The sequence below is a fragment of the Dermochelys coriacea genome, chromosome 7, assembly GCF_009764565.3.
Source record: "Dermochelys coriacea isolate rDerCor1 chromosome 7, rDerCor1.pri.v4, whole genome shotgun sequence".
In the NCBI taxonomy this organism is placed as follows: Eukaryota; Metazoa; Chordata; order Testudines; family Dermochelyidae; genus Dermochelys; species Dermochelys coriacea.
This window is the reverse complement of record NC_050074.1, coordinates 29,304,032-29,328,103: the sequence shown is the minus strand read 5'-3', so window position 1 is coordinate 29,328,103 and position 24,072 is coordinate 29,304,032. Positions and strand designations below refer to the sequence as shown.

Below are 24,072 nucleotides of genomic sequence, written 5' to 3'. Positions count from 1 at the left end.
AGTCTTATTCTTCTTCATATTTCTTCATTAAGCTGAGCCAAACATAGAAGGGAGCTACTAGTTTGCTGACCACCACTACCACCAAGTGGTTTACATGAATAAGATTAAAGTAGAATCAGTGCACTTCCTCTTACAAGAAAACTGGGATGGTTCTTAACAGGTGTGACAATTAAAATCAAATACGACTTAAGGCTGTGACCTGCAAAACAGTTCACGCTGATGTTACTCTTCCATCACACAACTGTGTTAAAATATAGCACAATGAAAAACAAATTGTTAGGTAGGCGGGGGACCATAAGTCTTATTAGCCTGAGGAACAATGAATTATTTTTTAATTAACTAAAATATGTTATTTAAATTCAGGGTTATTTAAAAGTTATTTTTCTTATAATATAATTTTATGGAAGATTATTAAATAAACCAAGACATACCATTCAAATCCATTGTTACACAAATATGTATTAAAAGTAATTGGACTCAAGTATGTATTGGAACTTTGAATAAAATTTAGATCTAGTTAAAACATTTTATGAAACATGAGACCCAGAGAAATGTTTCCATTTTTTAAAAATTGAAATTGAAACAATTTTTTAAAAACAAATATTTTTCTGTAATATTTGCAACCCAAACATTGCAACACTGAATGTATGACTGAATTAAAAAAAAACAGAAGTGACGTGATTTTCATTGTTTATCAGGGAAATGCAAAATATTAACAAACATAAATAATGAGAACTATGCTAGTTTTCAAAAAGTCTTTCATTTTTAGTAGATTACATGCTGTTAGTGATACAGGTAAGGAATTGTACACTTAAATTAAAAACTTAATTGAATCATAACTGTCTATATCAACTCCCCTTATCTGGTGTTATACATCAACACACGGACTTATACAAAACTGTTAACCCTCTGCTTACTGGTTTCTGAAGTAGGATGTGTCTCCTGGGCAGAACTCTAACAATGTACCAATCCCAACAAAGATACTTGGGGAATCATCCTATTAAATGCATTTCTGGGATGATTCTGTACATATGTGGTAGCTGGACCACAGAAGGCCACCTACTAGTGAGAGGGAGTAAATGGGGGTAAGGAGGAGGAGAGCTGCCATGCAGCATCTCTCATCTGCTTCCAGAAAGGGACAACAAGGACACTTAAGGTATCTACAAAAAGAAAAGGAGTACTTGTGGCACCTTAGAGACTAACAAATTTATTTGAGCATAAGCTTTCGTGAGCTACAGCTCACTTCATTGGATGCATTTTCCACCAAATGCATCCGATGAAGTGAGCTGTAGCTCAGGAAAGCTTATGCTCAAATAAATTTGTTAGTCTCTAAGGTGCCACAAGTACTCCTTTTGTTTTTGCGAATACAGACTAACACGGCTGCTACTCTGAAACCTGTCATTAAGGTATCTACTATTACACAAGTGGATGGGAGGAGATGGGGGCACAATGTGAGGCTGCCTGGAGACAACAGTCCATGCATTGGGCAAATAATGCTATTAAAGACTACTTCTAACCGTTCCACAATAAACTAGGATAAGTTTGGCGAGGACGCTTGCTGTTGAAGGCAGTCATGCAGTATCTAAGACCCTTCCTGAAGACCTGGGATTCTGGTAGGCTGTCTTAGATGGGAGGGAAGAGTGTACTAAAGATAGAAGATAATGAGTGCACAAACTCTCTTAGAGTAGGAGTGCTGAAATGACTCAACAGCTGACATCAAAGGGCTATGAGGACTGTGTTGAAATTGTTATGAAAAATATTTGGCTTGCACAGTACCCAATCTTCCAGGATGTTAAAGAACCAACCTTTACACCACCCAACGCCCTCAGCAGAAATAAATGAGAAACATACTATGGACTAATTATTTCTCAAATTCTACTTCTGAGCTGACGTTCAATTATACAATTGCAAACACATATACCTGAAACCAGTCAATGACTGGATAACAACAGTGAATGGGGAAAATAACCAGAGTTCTAAAAAAACTGAGAAAAGGCTGCCTAAACAAAAATGTTAATCTCACAATTACTTACCCCTCCAGATGCACTGATGCCATCTGCTCCTGGCATAGATTCTACAGAGCTGGTGCTTACTATCTGAAGGAAAAGAAAATCACAAAGAACATTTCAATATGGAGATTGCTCTTAAATTATGTTAATCTTTAAAATAAAAACATGGAATAATGTACTTCTAACCCCTCATTTGTTCTGGTTATGAATATATGTTAATTGCATGTGTATTCAATTACTCTGGAATATTCAGCTGGCAATAAAGTGGGTGATTTTACAGATGGCATTGAATTACAAAGGTCTGTTTACATATTCAGAAATGTGCATGCACACAATAAATACCTAAGCCAGACACCTTAAACAGAAGAAAAGTTTTGGGTTTCACATATAAAACAAAAAGGGGCAGATTTTCAATTTCACAGCTACATTGATTCTTATAATACAAACCAAAAAAGCAAAGTACTTTGTGTAGACATCAGTGTGACGTTGCACCCCATAAGGCTTTATGGAAACATGCTTATGAATGTATATATGACATAACTGGAATATGTTTTATGCTACATATATGCCATGTAACATATCTCTGTAAAGGTTATGATCTACTGAATATATTCATCCTATCTGTATGCATGTATCATTTTTGTATTTAAAGTTATGAATATTGGCTGTGTACATGTTTGATTTTAAGTAGCCTTAGTAAGGCATTTGGTCAGCTTCTTTCAAAAGGAATTTGCAAGTTAAGTGCCCAATCAAGAAACACTTAAGCTAACAATGAACGTTGAGATGCTAATCCACATCTGAGCTTTCCTGGGAATGTGGCCTGGCTTGAAAGGACTGAATCATGCATGGACCTGTGACTTGCCCATGTGACTACAAAACTCCATCTTGGAGCTGGATTTTGCATAGTAGAGAAGAGGGGGTCTCCACCCACAAGAGAAAGTCTATTTCAGACCCTGGGAGACCCCTCCATTTTGTCTTCATCTGGCTCAAGAGATAGCCTCTCCCCCCCTCCCCAAAAGATGCCTGAAAGAAACTGGAACAAAGGACAGTCACCGCAGGGGTGTGAATATTTGCTGGACCCAGACTATAAGGAGGCTAGTCTGTAGAAGAAACTTACTGGAACATCTCTGAGGGTGAGATTTCATCTGAAATCATTTTCTTACCGCATTAGGTTTAGACTTGCGTGTTTTATTTTATTTTGCCTGGTAATTCACTTTGTTCTGTCTGTTATTACTTGGAACCACTGAAATCCTACCTTTTGTATTTAATAAAATAATTTTTTACTTGTTAATTAACCCAGAGTATGTATTAATACCTGGGGGCATACAGCTGTGCATATCTCTCTATCAGTGTTATAGAGGGAGAAAAATTTATGAGTTTATCCTGTATAAACTGTATACAGAGTAAAACTGATTTATTTGGGGTTTGGACTCCACTGGGAGCTAGACATCTGAGTGTTGGAGACAGGAACACTTCTTAAGCTGTTTTCAGTTAAGCCTGCAGCTTTTACGGAATGTGATTCAGACTTGGGTCTGTGTTTGCAGCAGGCAAATGTGTCTGGCTCAAACAAGGCAAAGTTCTGGAGTACCAAGCTGGCAAGGAAAACAGGCTCAGAGGTAGTCCCGGCACATCAGTTGGCAGCCCCAAGGGGTTTTCTGTGATCCAACCCATCACAATCAGAACCCTAAGATGGAAGTGTAGCTCCTTGATACAGATTTCACCCATTTAAGTGTTTGTATAGCTCATTCGTGGTAAGACATTCCAAGAATGTGAACATATGTACACAGTTTATTTAATTAAGCTAAAAATATCAAATCAAAACCACCAAGGACATAACTTGTAGGAACACTCCATAATACTCCAGTTTGTAGTAAAGGAGATTTAGGTTAGATATTAGATGGAAAAAGACAAAAACAAAAACCTAACTATAAGGGTAGTTAAGCTCTGGAATAGGTTTCCAGGGGAGGATCTGGAATCCCTATCATGGGAAGTTTAAGAACAGGTTAGACAAATACCTGCCAATGATTGTCTAGGTATACCTACTCCTACTTCAGGGTGGGTTTTTGGACCAGAGATGACCTACTGAGGTCCCTTTCCAGCTCTGCATTTCTATAAACACAGGCCTGATGCTGAGAGATGCAGAGTACCTGTATCCGTTGTTACCTTAAAGTGTATTAGAAGATGCTCTGCATCTCTAAGGATTAGGCCCTCTGTATCATTAAGTGCCTTACCTATCACACCCATATGCCATCTGCATTACCCACTTTAATACATGTAATATAATGCATAGATCTGGGACCAAATCTATAAGTTCGGAGAAATCCATTAGTTACACTACATCTTCCAACTTTAATTTGAATCAATAAGTTTTTATTTTTGTTGTAAAAACAATTTGTGCTGTAGAATTGTTGAGTCAGCTACTGGACTAAAATACTAACACAGAAAGAGCTGCTAAATTTGAAGTCTAGGTGTAACCCTTTATATGCTAACACAATCAAACAACTGCGCAGAAAAAACACTGTAAGGCAAATAGGAGCCAAATTCTTACAAATGTGGTTTAGATCAATGCAAATCCAGAATGGTAGATTAGCACTATCCCAAAAGGAGCTGAGAGTGGGATTACACCTATTTAGGACGATGCAACGTATGCTGACGTCTCTGTACCCAGCCAGCTGCACTGTCTTCTGCAAAGAGGGGCAACAGTACTGTCTTTGGAGACAATCTACTTACTTAGTACTGCAAGAAGGGAAAGCAGCAAAACCAGGTCTTACAGGAACTCTATCAAATCAGTTAAGGAGCAGCGCTGATGAGTCTCAGTTAATCTTTGATGGCAAGGAGGATGAAGCCTGTGACACAAGGCCTTGAGAGAGTATATATATCGTGGGGTGGGAGGGATCTAAGCTTTAACAGAGATGTGGAGAATGCCCTCCAGGTGGGGGGAAATCATCTTCGTTGTCCTAAAGCACTTCAGTGGCCTCAAGCAAAAATTTGTATATGTAAAACATACACTAAGAAACTGATTACCTTCCACAGGTACTCTCTAGCTTTAAGCTACAGAAGATCTCAAAAGAGCTTTACCAACATTAATACACTAAGTCCTAAATCCCCTGGGAGGTAGGTACAGTATCCATGCAGTTTCCAGTACAATGTTGTTTGGCAGCTGATATTTGCTGGTCACATAGGCTCCCCATCAGTATTTTAACTGCAACTTCTAACATTCTATCAAGATGTCTCCATCCCAGCATGCATCTCACATTTGCTCTGGAGAAAAGCCTCTATGGAAAAAATGTTCTCTCTCCAGAGAAAAATATTTTTATCTCCCTTCCTACTGGAAAATGTACATGTACTCCTGCCAATTTGGAATCCCTAGTTATGGCCCTTAAGTTACTTTTTAAATGTTACTTTCAACATTTATAAAATGTGTCCTATGAGGATGATCATTTTTCATTCATTTTTCTAAACGACTCCACTAGAGAATCATTATTTTAACAGGATCCAGAAGGTACTAAGTAATTGCAGTACATAGCCAGTGCTGGAATTCAGCTTCTAGACCTCGGGAGTCTCATGTGTATGGAGTTTAGCCTCTCAGCATAAGAGGAACCAAGGCTCTTCCTTAGCTTACTTCCACCATTGTGTTCTGTCCACGCATTGTGGGTCACTAGCCTTTTGTGAATTAATGGGAAAAAATAATTTTGCTTGTGAACACTTTTATATTATTTAATAAGAGGAGACATTTACATAGCCTTAACCATGGCAAATGGGGACTGAAAAAAACCCATGTATGTCCTCTATCTAAAGGAGTGGTGCTGCAATGGAATCTCAAGTGACTCAAAAGAGACTCCTTCTAAACTGATGCTGTTCTTATCCTGGGGTTGATGGGGAGGAGGAAAAACAACTGGCCAATAACCAGGCTCAATTTTCGCCCACTCAATAAATCTTTCTTAAGCTGTGAATTAATGATTACTCTGTTATTTGTATTGCAGCAATGCCCGAGGTCATGGCCCCACTGTGCTAGGTGTTATGCAAACATACTAAGAGACACAAGTGGGTGTTAAAACCAATGGCAATACCCAGTTAAGAGAGAGGTTCAGGAACTGTTTTTAAGGTTTGGAGCCCTTTTTTTAGATTATATCAGAAATTGCTGAGTAAGCAATACCTATAAGCCTGGCGGCAGAACTAGGCCAAGGTTACAATAGCACCCTCCCCCTGAGCCCATTTACTTACCCCACAAACCTCCCAGAACCACCCATGCCCCTGCCTTTCTGATACAGTGATCAGGATTCGTTAATGGGAAGGGAGAGGAAATTGGAGCAGGCATGCAAATTTTCAGAACTGCTTTGAAACAGTGACACCTACAACTACACTTCCTTACACACAACATTCTCTCCAGCCTGGTAGGGGATAGATCCTGCAAAGGGATGCCAACAACCCATACACTGAGTTTTGCTATGTCCTACTCAGAATTTCTAATTCTTGGTCACAGAAATGTGCATTCATCTCTTTCGTGGCAGAAAAGAGGCACTTGGAGCTCCTGGAGGTTGAGGCCCACCCTGTCTGATTTGAACGTGTGAATGCCTTTTTGCATCTGCAGAAACACTAGCGTACAGATTCTTGTCAGTGCATAATCACAGACTCAGGGTGACATATTGGCCTGATTTTTAAAATTAGTAAAAAGAATATATATTTTATAATCAAGTCTTTAAACCTCAGTTTAAAAATACTAGTACAGTCAGAGGGGAACTCAATGCACTGCCATGCTGGGATCCAGCTTCAGGATTGAACTTGGTCTCTCTCTCCTGAAAGTAGAAGGGGCTAAAAAGAAAAGGAGTACTTGTGGCACCTTAGAGACTAACAAATTTATTTGAGCATAAGCTTTTGTGAGCTACAGCTCACTTCATCGGATGCATTCGGCTAGACACTTTACTAGATATACATGTTGGGAGCACTTGAGTCACTCCTCAGAAGCCCTCCAAGCTGGCAACTGAAGGGCACTGACAAGCTCTGGTGGAAGCTGCACTCAGTCCTAGTTCAGTTATTCCTCAGCATCCCTATTGCATAACTGAAATGTTCAGCCTAATGTATATGATAGTAAGTAAAAACCTACACTTTAGTCACGTCGTTGACCTTTGCAAACCACAAGATTATGGGAATTCAGTTAACAAAAGTGTTAGGAGTCATCTATAAATTTACACCAAAGACTGACTCTTGTGCCTTGCAGCAGCTACTAATGACTGCCAATTCAGCACAAATACTGGATGCCAAGAGCATAGTATGGGGAGTCTCAACATACTTCAGATCTTCCCCTGAGCTTGCTAGATCCCGGGCCCATTTTGCCCTGACAGATGTGCAAACGACTTGCTCCAATGTACTGCATTGAACATGGATCACAACAGAAGTCACATCATTTGTAGGAGCCGATATAAACGTAAATTATAGCCAGTCAGAATGCAGTCATTCTTGTCATACAAGAGAAAGTGAGGATAATACATCATCTATTTTTCACTCTAATGTGTCCTGATCTGTCTAATAGCTCATGATGATGGCAAACTTACTTGATATACCTACAATGTGATAAAATTGCTGCTCTGAGATTGCTCTTGGTATTTGTCCAGTTTTCCATATTTACAGTATCAATTTCATCTCTTTTTAACTGATAGTAATTTATTGCACATTCGGCTTGACATCAAATCTCAAAGTCGATCATACTGATAATTTACTCTTCTGAAAATACAGATGAGCAATCTGGTACAGAGGAAATTAATGTGTACATTGCATTCACATCACAGCGGAGAAATTAATCATTTATTCCCTGTTTGTCTTTTTACGTACTACTAGCGTGTGAACACTTGGCTACCTCGTGTTCACAATCTCAAAGTAAACTGGAGGTTAAGAAGCAAGATATAATTACGAAGAAATCAGACAGTCAGTCCTATGCGGATAGGGAAAGTCTGCTAGTTAATTTGGCCATTAACAAGAGGATGCTCTGTCTGAACACTTCTGCTTTGAAAGCAGCCCATGGAACCTAAATATTAGCTTATGGGGTTCAGGTTTTTCCCCCAAGTTAATTCTGATTTTAAATAGGGTATTACTAAGTGATGAATAATTTGGGGCTACTTTGTGTCCCTTGACTGGCACGTGAAAGGAACTCTCTGCAAAAGGATCCTCCCTGTTCCTCAAGGAACGGAGGGCTCACTCACTCCCACTGCATCATCCACCCACCTCTAGAGCTTGTGTAGCCCTCTCCCTGCAGCCCAGGGGCCATGCTGGGATGCGATGTATACATAACATCCCTCACTCAGGCTCTGGGGAAGTTACCCCCAGAAGTAATGCTGCATGGAGCTGTACCGCCTCTTCTGCATAGTGCCCCTCAGAGGCATCAGGGCAGCCTAGGAAAGGTAAGTCCCTGAAAAAGGAGGCTCCAACAAATCTGCACTTCAAGGGAATTGGGAGGGACAGAACCTAGACTCCCTGCTCTGAGATCTGCCAGTCCTAAGGGCAGGTTACATGACCCCAAGGGTCAGTTCTACTTGCAATATACATGGACATTTCCCTCCCTCAGAGGCCCATTCTATTGTTTTTTTTTTAAAGTGTCCCTGGCCTTGGTCTTTATCATCAATTTCAAGTGACTGCCTGAAACTAAGTACCAGAGAGACCACATCCCTTATGGAAAAATCCTACAGAATTTGAAAGTGATGAACCCTTTTAAAAATTAATATAGACACTACTCTTAAAATGTGCAGAATTTAATAAAGGTGGCTCTCTACAGGTGTTTTTGAACAATCGTGTAGAACTCTATTGCTAGGATCTACATATCATTCTCTATTAAATTTTTTAAGATGGTACCATTAAAAACCTCTGCAAAAGTTATCTTTTTCTATTCAATTCTATAGGACTATTCTGTAAGAGGTATGCAGCTGGGAAGAAACTCCCAACGAAACGCATCTCTCAAAAAAGGAAGTGTGCAAAACCACCCAGTTGCACAAACTTCATTCCAGACAGCCAACCACTCAGAACATTGAAGAATTACACCTGTTATGCCAAGTGAGCTACTAGTCTGGAAAACATGACTGATAGGTCCCTGCACTGAATTACCCTGGGTAATTTTATTCCATACCTGCATGGCTGGATAACAATGACTGACATAAATTTGAGAGTCAGAAAAATGGGTCTGCACTGCATAACACTGTAATATAAAAATCAAGACCAGACTATAGCGTTAAAAAAAAAGTTAGTTGTATATGAGTTCACGAAAAAGTATGGAAAATACTTACAAAAAATAAGGGCAAGTAGAATTATCATTCATGCTTACCGAAGAGTCTGGAAGATGCTCATCTTCTTGAGAAAAAGAGCTATTAAAAGCCCTAAACGTTTCACTGTTCTGTTTATGTTTTTCAATTGTTGCTTGAATGACCTGAAAAAAAAAAACCCAGGGGAAGACAGAAGTATGGGTCACAAAGCGTGTCCTGGAAAAATTCCGGTTCAGGAAAACTGGCAGAATCTTTGCTCTAGTGGAAAACTGAGAGGCGGATAAACTAACTGTCACAATTCTTTGTTCTTACAAGTTTTTTAGTCTTCTATCAGTCTTCCACTTGCAAGGTACGTACTAACTAATCTCAGAAACCAGGGTCTTCTCTTGCGGCTGGTGGAGCTGACCTCTCCTCCTAACTGCACTTAGGGATTGCTGTCCTCATTTTAGAGATGGGGTGACTGTGGCAGAGAGACAAAGTGGATTACACAAAGACAGACAGCAAAATCAGTGGCAGAGCCACGATTAGAATGCAGGACTTCCTACTCCATACTAAACCCTCCAGGTCACCCTGCCTTATTTCTTACATACAACTTCCATTTGTTCATAATCCAAATGTGAGAATGTTATCAATGAAATGAGCTGGATACATGGGGTTTTCCGTCAGTATAGCAATGTTTTTTTATTAACCTGAATCCATTCTCTTTTCTCCTCTTCTGTCCTGTAAAAATAAAAGACAAGACACATTTGCTCTACATTTAATATTTTCAGTAAGTCAAAATATTGATACCTTATACCTTATATTGATACCTTATACCAGCTACCTTATAAACATTCATAATGTTGACCTTAAATAATAATTACCAAAATTCATGACATGGTGCTGGAATTCGATTTACCAGCCCATTATAAGCTGTTTTTAATAATGAATGCAAATCAATGTTGCACTTTAATATGCTTTGACATAACAGCAGTAAATTACCTGTAGTGTAATTAATCATGTTTGTTATTGATCTCAGGGTCTGAAACGAGGTCATTCTAGCATAGTCATGTCCCTATCTCAGAAATAAAAAGTGTGCCTATTCCTTTGGAATTCAGAAGAAACACTGTACCTAGCTTGGAGTTCCAAGGATCTCTTTTTTCCTGTTATCGAAAATGTATGAGTCACATTTTGCTTGACAATTTCCTGGACCTGGAAAAAGCAAGTTGATAGTTTATAGATTCATAGATTCATAGATACTAAGGTCAGAAGGGACCATTCTGATCATCTAGTCCGACCTCCTGCACAGCGCAGGCCACAGAATCTCACCCACCCACTCCTATGAAAAACCTCACCCATGTCTGAGCTATTGAAGTCCTTAAATCATGGTTCAAAGACTTCAAGGAGCAGAGAAGCCTCCCTCAAGTCAACCATGCCTCATGCTACAGAGGAAGGCGAAAAACCACCAGGGCCTCTCCAATCTGCCCTGGAGGAAAATTCCTTCCTGACCCCAAATATGGCAATCAGCTAAACCCTGAGCATATGGGCAAGATTCACCAGCCAGATACCCAGGAAAGAATTTTCTATAGTAACTCAGATCCCATCCATCTAATATCCCATCTCAGGGGATTTGGCCTATTTACCCTGAATATTTAAAGATCAATTACTTACCAAAATCCCATTTTCCCATCATACCATCTCCTCCATAAACTTATCGAGTAGAATCTTAAAGCCAGATAGATCTTTTGCCCCCACTGCTTCCCTTGGAAGGCTATTCCAAAACTTCACTCCTCTGATGGTTAAAAACCTTCGTCTGATTTCAAGTCTAAACTTCCTGGTGGCCAGTTTATACCCATTTGTTCTTGTGTCCACATTGGTGCTGAGGTTAAATAATTCCTCTCCCTCTCCTGTATTTATCCCTCTGATATATTTATAGAGAGCAATCATATCTCCCCTCAACCTTCTTTTAGTTAGGCTAAACAAGCCAAGCTCTTTAAGTCTCCTTTCATAAGACAAGTTTTCCATTCCTCGGATCATCCTAGTAGCCCTTCTCTGTACCTGCTCCAGTTTGAATTCATCCTTTTTAAACATGGGAGACCAGAACTGCACACAGTATTCTAGGTGAGGTCTCACCAGTGCCTTGTATAACGGTACTAAAACCTCCCTATCCCTACTGGAAATGCCTCTCCTGATGCATCCCAAAACCGCATTAGCTTTTTTCACAGCCATATCACATTGGCAGCTCATAGTCATCCTATGATCAACCAATACTCCAAGGTCCTTCTCCTCTTCCGTTACTTCTAATTGATGCGTCCCCAACTTATAGCTAAAATTCTTGTTATTAATCCCTAAATGCATAACCTTACACTTCTCACTATTAAATTTCATCCTATTACTATTACTCCAGTTTACAAGGTAATCCAGATCCTCCTGTATAATATCCCGATCCTTCTCCGAATTGGCAATACCTCCCAGCTTTGTATCATCTGCAAACTTTATTAGCACACTCCCACTTTTTGTGCCAAGGTCAGTAATAAAAAGATTAAATAAGATTGGTCCCAAAACCGATCCCTGAGGAACTCCACTGGTAACCTCCCTCCAACCTGACAGTTTGCCTTTCAGTAGGACCCGTTGCAGTCTCCCCTTTAACCAATTCCTTATCCACCTTTTGATGTTCATATTGATCCCCATCTTCTCCAATTTAACTAATAATTCCCCATGTGGCACGGTATCAAATGCCTTACTGAAATCTAGGTAAATTAGATCTACTGCATTTCCTTTATCTAAAAAATCTGTTACTTTTTCAAAAAAGGAGATCAGGCTGGTTTGGCACGATCTACCTTTTGTAAAACCATGTTGTATTTTGTCCCATTTACCATTGACTTCAATGTCCTTAACTAATTTCTCCTTCAAAATTTTTTCCAGGACCTTGCATACTACAGATGTCAAACTAACTGGCCTGTAGTTACCCGGATCATTTTTTTTTCTTTCTTAAAAATAGGAACTATATTAGCAATTCTCCAATCATTCGGTACTATTCCTGAGTTTACAGATACATTAAACATTCTTGCTAATGGGCTTGCAATTTCAGGTGCCAATTCCTTTAATATTCTTGGATGAAGAATTTATATTCTTCATTATAACTATTCCCAAACACTACATTCAACTGTCTAACTATCCAAACTGGGGTGACTACCAAAAATAATATAGCAAAAACCTTAAAATGATGAAGAGATTCTTTTCATTATTATTATGTATTATCTGTATTGTAGTAGTGCCTAGAGGAGACACAATCATGGAACCAGACCCCACTGTTTGAGGCGCAGTACAAACACAGGACAGGATCTGGTCCCATACCTCAAAAAAAGGGTGACCAGACAGCAAATGTGAAAAATCGGGACGGGGGTGGGAGGTAATAGGAGCCTATATAAGAAAAAGACCCAAAAATCGGAACTGTCCCTATAAAATCTGGAAATCTGGTCACCCTACTCAGAAATTTTACATTGTAAGTTGGGTGCAGTCAAGATATCACATATTCCTTGCCCCTTCCCATTCATCCCACAGCAATCTGCGCAGGACGGGAAGCAGCAGCCAGGGACCTTACTTATCTACCTATGCTCAAAGTCATACATACTGAGTAAGAGTTTCCAAATTAGGTATGCGTAATGAGCTGTTAAAGGAGTCGTAGCCCACATTTTACAATGATGTATAATTGAGAGAGATGCCCATGTTCCCACTTTATACTAGCCACAGCTATTGGTAATTCTATTGTATGCAAATCTCACACTCAGAACTTTTGACCACTTGATGAAGTATGTGAAGAGGTCAGCATAGAAAATTTGCAGCACAATATTTTTATTTATGAGGTAACAGAGGAAATATATCTGAGTGTTAAATTCCATAGTACATCTGACAGGAGTGTAGGAAACTAGTGCATTAGCTCACAGATGTCTGAACCAGTCCATGGACACCAGTGTTTATTGGTACATCTCTTGAGGATACTGAACAAATTTTGGTTTACTGACAACATTCTACCAGCCCTTAGGCTCGAAGTTTGAGCTCATTTCCAAACCAAACCCCAAGCTGAAGAGTGAAAAAGCTGATTGCTGTGACACCATCAACTTAATCGGAGTGGCACTGTTACTGACATCCCAGCTCCCCAGGGTGACAGAATTAGCTAATGGACTAGCACAGGCAGATAATTCTGTGATGAAGTCTAGCTGCCTTATAGTCAGGAGTATTATCAACTTCCAGCCACAAACTGGCATCAGCCCCAAAGCCAATGCATCACTGCCCTTTTGGCTATAGAGAAGAACTGCGATTAAGCACAAAAAGTAGATACCAACCTGCAAGCCCGCAATGTCCATCTTTTCTCGAACACTGAACTTCTGGCCTATCAGCCTCAGTTTTGGCACACAGTATAACACCATGCTGTTAAACTGTAGTGGAGAAAAGATATGCACTAGGTAATACAGGTAGGAAGGGATCCACATTTTGATTGCAAAGCATCATGACTCAGGGTCATGGCTCTGGTGTCTCATAACAAAATGCCACTATTATAAATAATCTAGTATAGTTCATTTTTACACAACACGTTTCAGAGAGTTAACCACAAATCAAAGGAAAGAAAAGTCTAAGGAGAAGAGAGGGTGGAGGAGCATCTGGGCAGAATAGGCCATTGCATTTTGGACTGTGATCAGAGAGAGGAAAGGAGAGAATGTTTCATAGCAGTAACACTGAATATATGAGTGTGAAAAAATTGGCAAGAAACTCACCAGATACAAGTACCTATCCTGAGCTGTGCCATTCTTAGCTGAGAGTTTCTGGATATGGCCTTCTTTAATGAGTTCATTGGCTGGGTTAACGATGTCCTCTTCACCCCCAAGTCGCTCATATACTTCTAACAGTTTGTGCATCTTTTCCTGTAAGCGCAGAACTTAATGTCTACCCAAGCAGCAATTTTTTTTAAAGTTACTTCACTTGTCGGTTACCCAAAATATCATTTCTTGTGAGAACTACCCAAATAAGCATGGAAACAAATATATTATGGAGGAGGGTGAAAGATCTACCTCAAAAATATATTGCTGTTCCATTCCTTTCAACAGTTTCACTTCTCTACTGTGGTCACTTTTGTCTAACTCTTTGCTTGAAATAGAACAACTGCATGTTTTGGTCAGTCTATTTGAAATTATCTGGATGGTTTTGGATCTTTCCTATCCAATATTAAACATGTATTAATGAAAGCAATGAGGTTAAGTCCAGTATAGTCAATGAATGAGCCAGTAGCACACTGTGAACAGTTAGAGTTCCTACCCTGCTCCAAACAGAGCTCACACACACTGAGTGTAGTTTACACTTAACTCTTTCTTGGAGTTTGGCTTTAATGGTAACCCAACAGCAACACAATATAAATCTCAGCCTAAGCTTTCTCCCAAAGTTTGGCGATTCCTGTGTTTCCATGCGTAATCTCTTGTATTCCAGCCCTCAGTCTCAGATCAATACTCCAGCCTCTCTTGTATTCTCATCCGTATTAACGAGATCCAACTGCCAGCACCATGCACATAATCACTCTGCATTGGTTGCAAGGTTCTAACACCTGAGCTTATGGCGGCTCAATAGAGGAACTCTGCATTCCTATGCAGAGTCTGAAGAACTGCCCCTTAGGGTAAAACTTACCCTGTGAGGGCCAGCACAAAGCCTATGCAGCACTAAAGTCCTATGTCAGTTCTCAAAATATGGTTTTAGGGTAACTTAACTGTTGCATAAACACTGGTCAGGATCTTTGCACAGGAGTGAATTTCAACTCTATAGCACAACCACCACCACATGCCTGCTTTATATTCAACCCTGTAAACATCTTAGCTTCCTTGTTCATTGACTAGTCTTGTAAAGTTGTCTAGTTCATCCACCGGCATTTACCTACCAGTTTTCAATAGCTTTAACAAATTGAAACAGGAAGGATTCTTAAATCTCCAAGCAGTTGCAAAATCAGCTAAACAATCATGTTTGGGGAGTTTCAGTTAATTTAAACTGCAAGCTGGTAGATACGCTCCATCATCTTTTACGGATGAGTTTAAAAAAAAGGTCACATACGAGCCCTCTGTGCACTGAACATCTGAATTTGCTCATGCATATGAAACGGGTTTTGGAAGTGCTTAATAAAGTTTGCATACAGTATTCTCTCATTCAATTAAGACACTCTGCCATAGATGGCAGATATCCCTCCCACATCCAAAAATAAATCACATTTATTAACAGCAAAGCAAAAACAAAACCAGTAAGATCTGAAACAAACAAGTCAACCAAACAAACAAAAGGCCATAGTCCAAGCAGAGTTTTTATGTTCCAAAAAGAGAGATGAGCCCAACACCCCTTGAAATCCAGTCCATTTTGTCCAATTATCAGTCCATTTTGTGTAGGAAGAGCTCAGACACTCTGGTGGTAGATGGCAGTACAAAATACTAAGAGATATCTGTACGCTAGGCAAGATACATTATTTTAATAAAATTTTGAAGCAACGGTTATAATTTTTTCCATTGTTACAAAAGTTGTGAACCTATGGAAGGGAAACTGGTGGGATTTTTTAAATCCAGGTCTAGGAATTAGAGCATTTTGTTACAGTTCTTGCCCTCCTTTTGGTTGTTATGTTTAAGGTCTGATCTTGTCTGTTGATCCATACATTAGCAGCAGGCTTGCATGCTACTTCCGGTGCACATATAGGATATAGCCTTTAGCAGTGGATATTTCACCACACGCTACACTGCCCTGTATGAACCCTATCTTCCCCCTCTGCATTTCAAAAGCACTTCTTGTGTCTCAATCCCTGCAGAGCAGTAAAAGAGGGCATGCTGGAGATAACAAATTTATGTGTTAGGGGACAAAGCAAATTCATGAGCCACTGGGCCAAACGCTGAGTTCCTCATTTCAGTTTTTCCAAAGTGTTAACTCGGGCAAATCCCATTAATTGTAGAGGAACTCACTGCCTACAGTGGGAATTTGCTGGGTTAAAACTGAGTAAAGACCTTAGGGTCTTGCCAGCTGTAGTTAGGTGGAATAAAGTAAATGACCTTCACCCCAGACCTCTTTACAGACCACTCAGTTGAGAAGAGTTTCTTGGAAAGCTCAATTTCCATACATCCCCTGATAGTTGCATTATTCCTTTATATTTCTATATAGTACCCACCACTGTGGAAATGGGGTGGTTGCTCCATATATGGGATGTAATGAAGGTCTATAAAATATCCCACTCCACTATAAGCACAGGTACCTGGTATTTGTGTCCCTAGAGCCTAGTGAAATAATTGCTACCCGCAGTGGAGAAGTTAAAGACACGAAGTTGAAAACATTTATATCAAAAGCTATAAGAGAGAAAAGCTAGAAGAGAACAGAATTCAAACAGAAATAGATGGTTCCTAAATCCTTTTATATATGAAAGGACTCAGACATCAGCTGGTTACCAGCAAGAGGAAAAGTGGTCAGATGATGTCTCGGGGATGAAGGAAGTGGGGATCTGATAATGTGTCTGCCAGCCATGCTGATAAGAGGAAGCTACAACTAATTCCTCTAGTTTGCACAGAGTGAGGTACAAGTGTGTTATTCAACACATTGTCTAGAATTATTTTACTCAAAGTAATAAGAGCATGGGAAAAAAGTAGAGAATGCCCGATATATAGATGGGGGGAAATAGAAACCATATTAGAAGGTAATCTGAAATGAAATATGTAATACAAATGATGTAGGGTGAAAATGTATGGCGGTAATTTTGAGTGTTTTTCCAAACATTTTTGTGCAGAAACAACCTTTAAAAGAGAGGACAATATGCCCGTTATAGAATAAAGAGTATTTTCTTGAGATCATCTTACTGTTACGTAGAATACTACAGGCCTGATTTTGAAAACAACTATGATGCTGCATCCACAAATAATCCATGGGCACAAACAGTAGCATTTTGTATTTTAGACCTCTTATACATCCCTGTGCACATACACAAGTGACACGATCTGCAAGCACAAACCGCCCCCTTCCCTTATTTTAACTGTGTGCAGAATTGTTAGTGCACAAACAGGTCTGTGGAGGCCAGCTTGAGGTCTCACTGAAAATGTGACCCTACGTTTTAAGAGGTAGATTTTACAAAGTCATCTCTAATTCTAGCTGCCCAACTTTAGATATATAGGACTAAATTTTCAAAAATGATGTCTGCAACTTTGAACACGCACACTAGAAGTTGCTACACATATGAAGACTAGGCACAAATAAAGAGTCTTTGTATGCCCAAAAAATTACATGAGAAAAATTGCAAGCACACTTTGAGTAGAACTGGTCAAGAAGATTTCTAGTTTCAAAAATTTTCAGTGCAAAACAAAGACCTTTTTTTGCAAATATTTCTTCCTCATCTCTCTCACATTCCTCAATTGCCTCTGTTTTGAGACTGGTGTGAGGTATCTGAAATCTTGGCACACAAAAACTTCAACGTGTGGTAACAATGGCAGGAGCATTTATGGAACACAGGTATAAGGCTCCTCGATTTCTATTTAAGTCTGATATAACGTATTTGAAAAATTTCCCCAGAACTAAAGTCTTTCTTTAATGGAAGATGTGGCAATAAGAGAATAATTGACTGAACCAAGGATCTCAGTTAATGGGTCACATCATGATTCCATTACACAATTTCTACTCACCATCTTTCGGATGGCTGCATTTGAATGATTTGCTGCTGTAGAAATAAGCTCCAGCGATTCTGCAATTAAGGTAGCAGCAGTTATACATTCTTAAGACTATCAGTTAATAGCACGATTTTTATTTTCCTGATACGTATGTTTCCTCTGCAAAAGACTAGCTGAATTCTGCACTTCCCTGAATTAAATGGAACATTTGTAAGCCTTGACACATAGAATCGCATTTGCATGCTTAGCAGGCATGTAAATGATACTTCATTTTATCCTGTTCTATTTACAAGTCCAGACAAGAAGCAAAACAGCACATAAGGGGCAAAACTGACAATTTAGGAACCATTTCCCTTTCATAAAACTGTAATTTAAGTCCCAATTAAGATGTTTTACACATGTGCTGAACTGCTTTGCTGAATCAGGGCCTACATGCGTTGCCATGGTTCACACCATACTCTAGGCATTTCTTGAGACAATTCCAAGCTGTTGTAAATCAATAAAGGAATATGCTTCTTCCCTCCCAGTCTTGATGTCATGTGGCCTGACTCCCTAGAAAATACTCACATTTCAGACAATTTCTGTTTTCCTCCACCAAGACATCATAAAGGTAACTGAATGTCCTGTGCCTCTGGTATAGACTACAGTATTCTGTCATTGCTTATTTGGTAAAGTTGTCCTAACTTTTAGAACTGTGATTTCCATCTAGCATAGCTTCTCTGCCACTGTTCAAACAGTTAATTCAGTTCTATGCATCTACAATCGTCTCATCCACTGTTAACAACATTTGAACTTTGAAGTCAAGGCTACATAAGAACATGACTCCTCCCAACAACATGGTTCACATTCATGATGCACATAATGGAAGCTACACTTACTTTCAGCATCCTTCCTGTCTGGAGACTCTTCTGGAAGTTTCTTTAGATAATCCTTTAGAAGAAGCTCATAGCGAGGAATTCTCTGCACAGGCTCAAGCATGTGATGCTGCAATGTCAGGTTCCCACACACATCCTGTTTCTGTAACTCAGAGAAAACAATTATGCAAGGATTATGTTGTTTCTTTGTATGTTTTTTTTTCCAGCTCAAACTGCAATTAAAAAAAAATCACATTTGCAGCCACACAAATAGAGAGACACTGTCAGTCTAAAATCTAGTCAGTTTTTAAAAAGTGTTTAATGTAGACAGTTGGCCCTTATTTCTCTACCAATTGTTATACATTCACAGTCATTCTCCTGTTTTTTATTAAAATTTTTTCCCGTGTTGGTGTGTGCAAGACTTTGTGTGAGTCCCTTGTTAGAACTTGGCCCTAGGAGACCAAGTGGAACCAGAAATCATATGACTGATGCAATAAACACAGGGGCACAAAAACACTTCTCCCTTATTAGCATTTATTGTACAAACAGCACAGAGACTGAAAATACAAGTCATTTGTATAAGCTTCTAAAGCATGACACTGCATCCCTGTTTCACTTGACCAGTCTGTGGTTGGTTCAAAGATGGATCATGCATATTACTTTATTAAATGTTACCTATCAATGCACTCATCGGGCCCCAATCATCATGGTACTTATACTATTCCAAGTATTTATATTCACAATATTCAAGCTAAGGAAGTAATATGCCTGTTTTACATGTGAGGAAAGTGAGACAGAGAAAGATTAAGTAATTTGTTCCAGGGCACATGGGAAGGCTCTGGAAGAGCCATGAACTGAACCCACAACTCCTTAATCCCAGTTCAGTGTCTTAACCGCAAACACATCCTTCCTCTATGGAATTAATACTTCAGCCTATCTATTAAAATAAATCCTTTGGACCAAGTTTTAGTCAAGTTCATATATTTCTGTTTGAATACTAGCATCCCCTCAATCACCACATTAATTTCTGTATTCTATTCCTCAGCCAAAAGATGCTTGTGTCAAGTATTTCCAATATTTCTCATAAATATTACAGCTGAAGACATAATGCTGACTTGCCTGATTCTGGGAGATAATTCTGAGGCAAATACCTGACAGAAAAATATTAGCCATCTTTCCAGTAATTCAAAGATGTAAATTTACTTTAAAATAATCTGTCACCATCTACTGAACACTACTGCTGTCTATGGTGGCTGAGGTGAATTTATTATCTTTCAGAGTTCTACAGCATAACATCTCTCAGATGCCACAATTGGGAGGGAAAGAATTTAAGATTCCAGGAAGAGAAAAGTAAAATGGAGAATTATACTTTTGTATCTTACTTTCGCTTTTGTATCTTACTGCATCATGCATCACCCCACAAGGATGACATCCTCTGTTGCCCTTTTGCCCAATTCCCCAACTAGCATCTTCACACCTTCTTCTATCATGCCTCCAATGACATCTTCAAACTAGTCCTCAAAGCCGATACCCAGTCATCCTTCTAATCCTTCACTAAAATTCACTTCTACTAGGATGCCCGCAGGGAACTGCCAAATGATCAAGGCTAAACAGGGGGGTATTGTATATAACTGTTTTATTTATGCAAGTGTATGTGTGACATTACATGTACACACACAGGGTTTGCTAACTCCTATAAGCTCAAGCACAGCTGATGGAATCTGCAGTCACAAAAACCCAATTGCTTCCATTGCATGTAGACGCATTAGTGCACCAAAGTGAGCATATACATGTCTCAGTGTATAAGAGGAAGTCAAACTTAGACCCCAGTGAAAATCAGGTGCTTTGTTTTCTCTTAATGCATATACAAATAATTAATCCATATAACCACTTCTTATGCAGTCACTTTTCCTTCTCACTGATACCCACACACACCATTTCTTCCATGTGTTTGTTGCAACAAGAGAGTGATTTGTATCTTGTTTTAATGAGATTGTAAACTCTTAAGGGCATTTCTTACGATCTATTTGTATGACCCCTATTCGGGGTCAGTGGCCATTAATTTTAGACAAATCAATAATTAGTGTTGATGTGAAAATTTGAAAAATTCAAAATTTAGATAAAGAATGGGGTTGGGAAGAAATTGGTGAGATTTTACATGGAAGTGTTTTGCCCAGCTTTACTGCTGCAACTAAGAATAAAGCACCATGTCTCTCATATTCAGAATCCATTTAATCTAAAAGGAAGAAACAGGCATTTCAAACTTTGGCGTTAAACAAGTTCAAGTGAAAGCCAGGCTGCAGAATGGTGTGAAACCTGTAAATACTAAAAAACCTCGGCGAGGGTACCAGATGTGCATGAAAAGCGAGTTCTCACAAAGCAAACAGTCTCTCTATTAAGACAGGAGATTGTACAAATCTCCTATGACTTCAAAAAAATCAATGTGTCATTTTGGTCAGGAATGTAAGGTGTGAGCCTGTAATAAGCGTTGCGGGCACTCAACACCTAGCAGGATTGAGACCCAGAAGTTGGATATAATGGTAACATAGGAATGTATTTATCTTTAAGGTTGCCTAAAGTAAACAATCAATAGCTTGTGATCAGTTATGGCTTTTTGCAGTAAAAAACGTCAGGTGTTTATGAGCTCAATTTAATTATTGCTAATTCCTCAACCTGAAAAACTATGCCATTCAACAAACCCTAGAGTGTTATTAATAACCTGCATGGAATTTCATAATTAAGCAATAAAACATGAGTGACAGTGCATTTCTGAAGGATTACAACACATTTCAAGTGGTGTTTTGCAAAGCAAGGGCAAAGGTCAAAGGACTAACCAACAGAAATCACATTAAACCACTGGACATTCTCTATCTGTAGTTGAAGGCTCCCCCATGACCTCCATGGAAAGGGGGAGCTAAATCTCTGTAGCAAGGTTCCTGGGTTCTTTGATGTGCTGGCATCAGAGACAGGAAATCCTATGGCAGCTTCATTTAAAATGAAAATGTCAGGTTTGAAATTAATTAAATATGAAAATAAATATGAAAATAAATACAATCAGTTCAGTAGCCCATATGCTGACATTAAATCCAATTTGTTTTACGTGGGCTGCATTTTCCATTTTTGAGAGCTACAGGCTTTTGCATTGACCATGACAATGCGTGTCACAACAGCTATAGGGGCAAAAATAAAGGAAAAGCTGGTAAGAGGGCACCAGAGAGGCAACTGAGATTTCCAGAACACACGCTGTGTAAATCCTCAGGCAATAGATTAGGGCCTATTGACACACCAGTTGGAGATCTAGCCAGCAAGCTGCACATTTCTGCTAAAATAATCAGCAGTGAAATAGTTAACAGTGTTGCCATTTTAGACTACCACCACTAGGCTTCAGAACTGAAGCTCCAGGTATAACCCCTGTGTTAAACTTACTTGTCAAGAACTCTTTTCATGGGGCAGCAGAGGACACTCATGATCGCAGATAGCTGCAGGCATGTTTTGTGGGCTCTGACAGCTAATGTGAACCATTTGTGTGGTTAGCCTGTTTGGTTATGTGACAGAGGAGACATAGCAGAATTTTAGGGAAATATACATCTCCTTGCTGCAGGAAGTAAGACAAATAATGAGTTACAATGGGGCTCCCATATTCTTGAGAAAGGAACCTTCACCAAGGGGCCTGATGCAAACTGAAGTCAGTGGGGCTGTATCTTGGACAAGAGTGAATTATAACAACACTGCTCTATTTTAAAGGGACAACAGATTTTTAGATCAAAATGTAAAGACCAGTTGTGTGTTGTTCTGGAGAACTGGGCTGGGAAGGTTTGGAGTGTGAGGGCCAAAGTGGAAGTGAGCCGAGACAGTCTGCTGGCACAAGCAGAAAGAATCAAGGAGTCCTGCAGAAAGTACACTCCAGAGCTCTCAGACAAATCACATAAGCAATGCTCCATTTGGGGCCCATGTGCCAGGGTCTCAAATTTCAACCAAAAGGAGCACTTAGCTTTTCAGACCCCAGTCAGAATAATCAAAACCTCGCTTAGTCCAAGATTAGACAGATGATTGAGGTAGAAACGGGCATTTGTAGTACAAGTCTGGTAGAAGGACAACTTTCCCAATTAATATTCTCCCCTCTACCAACTCCAGGAAGGAGCTTCTGATTCACATGGGTAACCAGCCCTGGCACACTTCTTCTCTTGCAGTGCAGGGGTTGGGGGAGAGCGAGAGGAAAAGAACCATGACAGCTGGCCCAGCCCTACCACCAGGACAATCCCTGCATTTCGGGTATGCTGCTGTGGTCTTTCCTCTGTGCACAAAGAGAAAGCATTAACCCTCTCCCTGCTAGTCACTGTTCTTTGCAAAGAACTGTGGATACTCTCCCTGCATCTGCAAATATGCTGGGCCTCAGCTACATTCCTAACTTGGCTGGCTCTGGACTCATGCAAAGAAAGGAAGAAGGAAGGAAGAAACAGGAAACATTTTTACAAAGCATATTGATGTGAGCAGAAAGGCTTTCATTGTTTATTTTTCATTACAATTGAAAGTTTTAGGTAAATCATTCTCCTGAAAAATCGTTAGCCCAAACAAGAGCTCTGTGTTGCAGCATAAGCACCAGAAAATTAAATTGACTAGAAATAAAAATGAAACTGAATGCTCTACTTTCATTATCCAAGGAGAATAAGGTGCCCACTGCAAACAAGCTAAGAAAATCAAGATATGTATTATGCTTTTAATTTATCACTTTAAAATTAGCGTTTTATTAGTAAGAAGGGAAAGGAATTTTAAAAAGATTAATATACAATGTGTATAGCGACAGTATCCCTACCCTATTCCTTTTTTGCCTTAGGGACAAACTCAGTGTTAAGTTTTTACAATAATAAAGGAGATAAGTTCAGTGTTTTTAAAATCTCTGTAAACAAAGGGAATAAAGCCAACCAAAATTAGAGTAACTTGGCATTATTGTCAGAGAGTCCCCAAATCATGTTGGAGAAATACTCCACCTGTGTAGTGAGGTATGTCACGTGCAGAAGGAGAAGAAAGGATTTTTACTATATTTATATTTCAGCACTCTACGAACATTACCCTGCAACCCCCTGTGGAGTGCTAGAACTGGAAAGATAAAAAGAATAAAATCCCATCAAGCTGGAGATGTACTGAAAGGAATGGCTTTATACCTGTACATTTTGAACGACATCTTTAAATGGAGATGATCGCTGCATCCATGTGTTCACCATGTCCATTGCTCTGTCAAAGTTCTTTACATATTCTCCATACATCTTCAGAAATGGAGCCAGTTTTTGAAGGATGTCTCCCAGCCGTGGGTTTGCATTCC

The 24,072-nt window shown here is 39.4% G+C and overlaps 1 protein-coding gene across 4 annotated transcripts in view; it reads right to left on the bottom strand.

Annotated features, from left to right (window-relative positions):
* FGD3 (FYVE, RhoGEF and PH domain containing 3) overlaps window positions 1-24,072 on the bottom strand; it is a 176,764-nt gene that overhangs the window by 30,129 nt on the left and 122,563 nt on the right. For all 4 annotated transcript variants that reach the window (XM_038410836.2, XM_038410837.2, XM_043518271.1 and 1 more), the window contains 9 exons: window positions 23,915-24,071; window positions 18,777-18,915; window positions 17,914-17,972; window positions 14,011-14,157; window positions 13,582-13,674; window positions 10,368-10,447; window positions 9,946-9,976; window positions 9,319-9,420; window positions 2,034-2,096 (listed from right to left, as the gene is read on the bottom strand). In XM_038410836.2, coding sequence (XP_038266764.1) covers window positions 2,034-2,096; window positions 9,319-9,420; window positions 9,946-9,976; window positions 10,368-10,447; window positions 13,582-13,674; window positions 14,011-14,157; window positions 17,914-17,972; window positions 18,777-18,915; window positions 23,915-24,071 — 871 coding nt within the window. The remainder of the gene's footprint in view (window positions 1-2,033; window positions 2,097-9,318; window positions 9,421-9,945; window positions 9,977-10,367; window positions 10,448-13,581; window positions 13,675-14,010; window positions 14,158-17,913; window positions 17,973-18,776; window positions 18,916-23,914; window position 24,072) is intronic.